The sequence below is a fragment of the Sus scrofa genome, chromosome 2, assembly GCF_000003025.6.
Source record: "Sus scrofa isolate TJ Tabasco breed Duroc chromosome 2, Sscrofa11.1, whole genome shotgun sequence".
Taxonomy (NCBI): Eukaryota; Metazoa; Chordata; class Mammalia; order Artiodactyla; family Suidae; genus Sus; species Sus scrofa.
In genome coordinates, this window is record NC_010444.4 from 63,587,634 (window position 1) to 63,590,090 (window position 2,457).

A 2,457-nucleotide genomic window follows, 5' to 3' on the forward strand; every position below is an offset into this window, starting at 1 on the left:
TCATTTCTGTGAGTCTGTTTCTGTTTTGTAGGTAAGTTCATCTGTGCCATATTTTAGATTCCGCATAAGTGATATCATACAGATTTGTCTGTCTCTTTCTAACTTACTTCTCTTAGTATGTATAAGGGTATGGTTAGATAATCTGATGTTGATAGCTTGTCTTGTCTCATTCATTTCCTAAACGTTGTGGTTGGATATGAGAAGTGCCTGGTACTCACATGGCCCCAGAGACCACAGTGCTGAGTGTGTGTGTGTGTGTGTGTGTGTGTGTGTGTGTGTGTGTGTGTGTAGTAGGGCATGAGAGTCTTTAGAAAAAACAGTACCTGAGCTTCTATACCCCAAAACATTCCCCTGGAAATTCAGATGACAGAATATTAACAGAATATGAAAACAAAATTAGATCCATTTCCATGCTCAGCTTTCCTTGGAAACAAAATCAATAAAGTGCAGGGAACAACATGTGAATTGGAGAATCCCCGTACCATAAAGTTCAGCAGAGGCAGGAAGGCCATTTCATTCCATAGCATTCTCTGGCCCCATTTTTCATCACCCTCTCTGTTTCTCATACCCCTGGACACATTGACTTTCTTTTGAGCATTGAATATCGGTAACAAGTGGCTTCTTCAGGGTCCTTGTCCTGTCCTTTCCTCCTGTTAGACACATCTTTCCTTAACCTTCCAACCTCTATTCCTTAAGGTTTCTGTTCAAATGTTACCTTGTTCTCCAGCCCACCTACATACTCAATGAAGAGTAGCACCCCATCCACTGTCTCCATTATACACTCTCTTTTTCTTCATTTTACTTGTCAGCATTTGACATGTCATGCTATGATTTTGAATTTGCTAATATTATTTTCCATCATTGAACCATAGCGACTTTTCTCTCTCATCACACTATACTCCTTGCCTTCAAGATGATAAGTATGCAATATATAGGTCCCAAGATCTTGGAAGAAATTCTCACAAAAAGTACAAAGTACTGGACCTCTTGGGGGAAAGGCTGAGAGATGAGCAGGTATTTGTAATCAGAGATGGCACAGGGAAGGCCCTGAGGAGGAGAAATTTCATGCCAAAATTATAGGCATTGATTACATGACTGCAAAATGTAAATTGTAGTATTTCACTATGCCAGTGACAGCCATTTTTGTAAAAATTAGTCATATTATTTTTTATTTACTTCCAGGTCATTTCCTCTACCACATGGAACCAAGGAATGACACCCAAATTTCAGAATTTCTTCTTCTGGGAATATCAAATGAACCAGAACTGCAGCCCCTTATATTTGGGCTTTTCCTCTCCATGTACCTGATCACTGTGTTTGGGAACCTGCTTATTTTCCTGGCCATCATCTCAAACCCTCATCTCCATACACCTATGTACTTTTTCCTCTCCAACCTGTCCTTTGTCGACATCTGTTTCATCTCTACCACCATCCCAAAGATGTTATGGAACACCCATATGCAGAGCAAAGGTATAACATATGCAGGCTGCATCAGCCAAATATACTTTTTACTACTCTTTGCAGGGTTGGATGACTTTCTCCTGACCGTGATGGCCTATGATCGCTTTGTGGCCATCTGCCGCCCCCTGCACTACACAGTCATCATGAACCCCTGGCTCTGTGGTTTGCTAGTTCTGGTGTCCTGGATGATGAGTGCCCTGAACTCCTTGATACAAACCTTAATGACATTGCGGTTGTCCTTCTGTAGAGTCTTGGAAATCCCTCATTTTTTCTGTGAACTCAATCAGGTGGTCCGAGGTGCCTGTTGTGACACCTTCCTTAATGACATAATGGTGTTCATTGCAGCTGGGCTGCTGAGTGGTGGTCCATTCATTGGAATACTTTACTCATATTCTAAGATAGTTTCTTCAATACGAGGAATCTCATCAACTCAGGGAAAGTATAAAGCATTTTCTACCTGTGTCTCTCACCTTTCAGTTGTTGCCTTATTTTATGGTACAATCCTAGGAGTGTATCTTAACCCTGCTGATGCCCACAGCTCATACAACAGCATAACCACCTCGGTGATGTACACTGTGGTCACACCCCTGCTGAACCCTTTCATTTATAGTCTGCGGAACAAAGACATAAAGGGGGCTCTCAGACGATTCATTGGACTATAAATGAAGTAATTATTCTGGGACAAAGAAATGCCCACCATTGCTGGGCTCAAATAAATGGATCCAGAAATTGCTAGTCTTTGATCAGATTGTGAATGTAGAATTTGGTCTTTCTATTATTTCCTGAAAATTCCATTCCTTTGAATTAAACTTCTCTCTACCCATAAGTAATAAAATTTACTAAGTTTTCTTCCCTATCAGAGCAGAAGACTATATAAATACAGTAAACATATAATATATTCATGTATACATATATATATATATATCCAATTTTTTTACTTGTCCATTTTCCTGCTTTCACACATTTTCCCCCAAACTTATATCAGAAATATGTTCA

At 40.0% G+C, this 2,457-nt stretch overlaps 1 protein-coding gene across 1 annotated transcript; it reads left to right on the forward strand.

The window, feature by feature from the left end:
- Positions 1,200-2,123, forward strand: LOC100521605 (olfactory receptor 7A17-like). The gene has a single exon (XM_003123392.1). It carries the CDS (start codon positions 1,200-1,202, stop codon positions 2,121-2,123), a length of 924 nt encoding a protein of 307 aa, XP_003123440.1.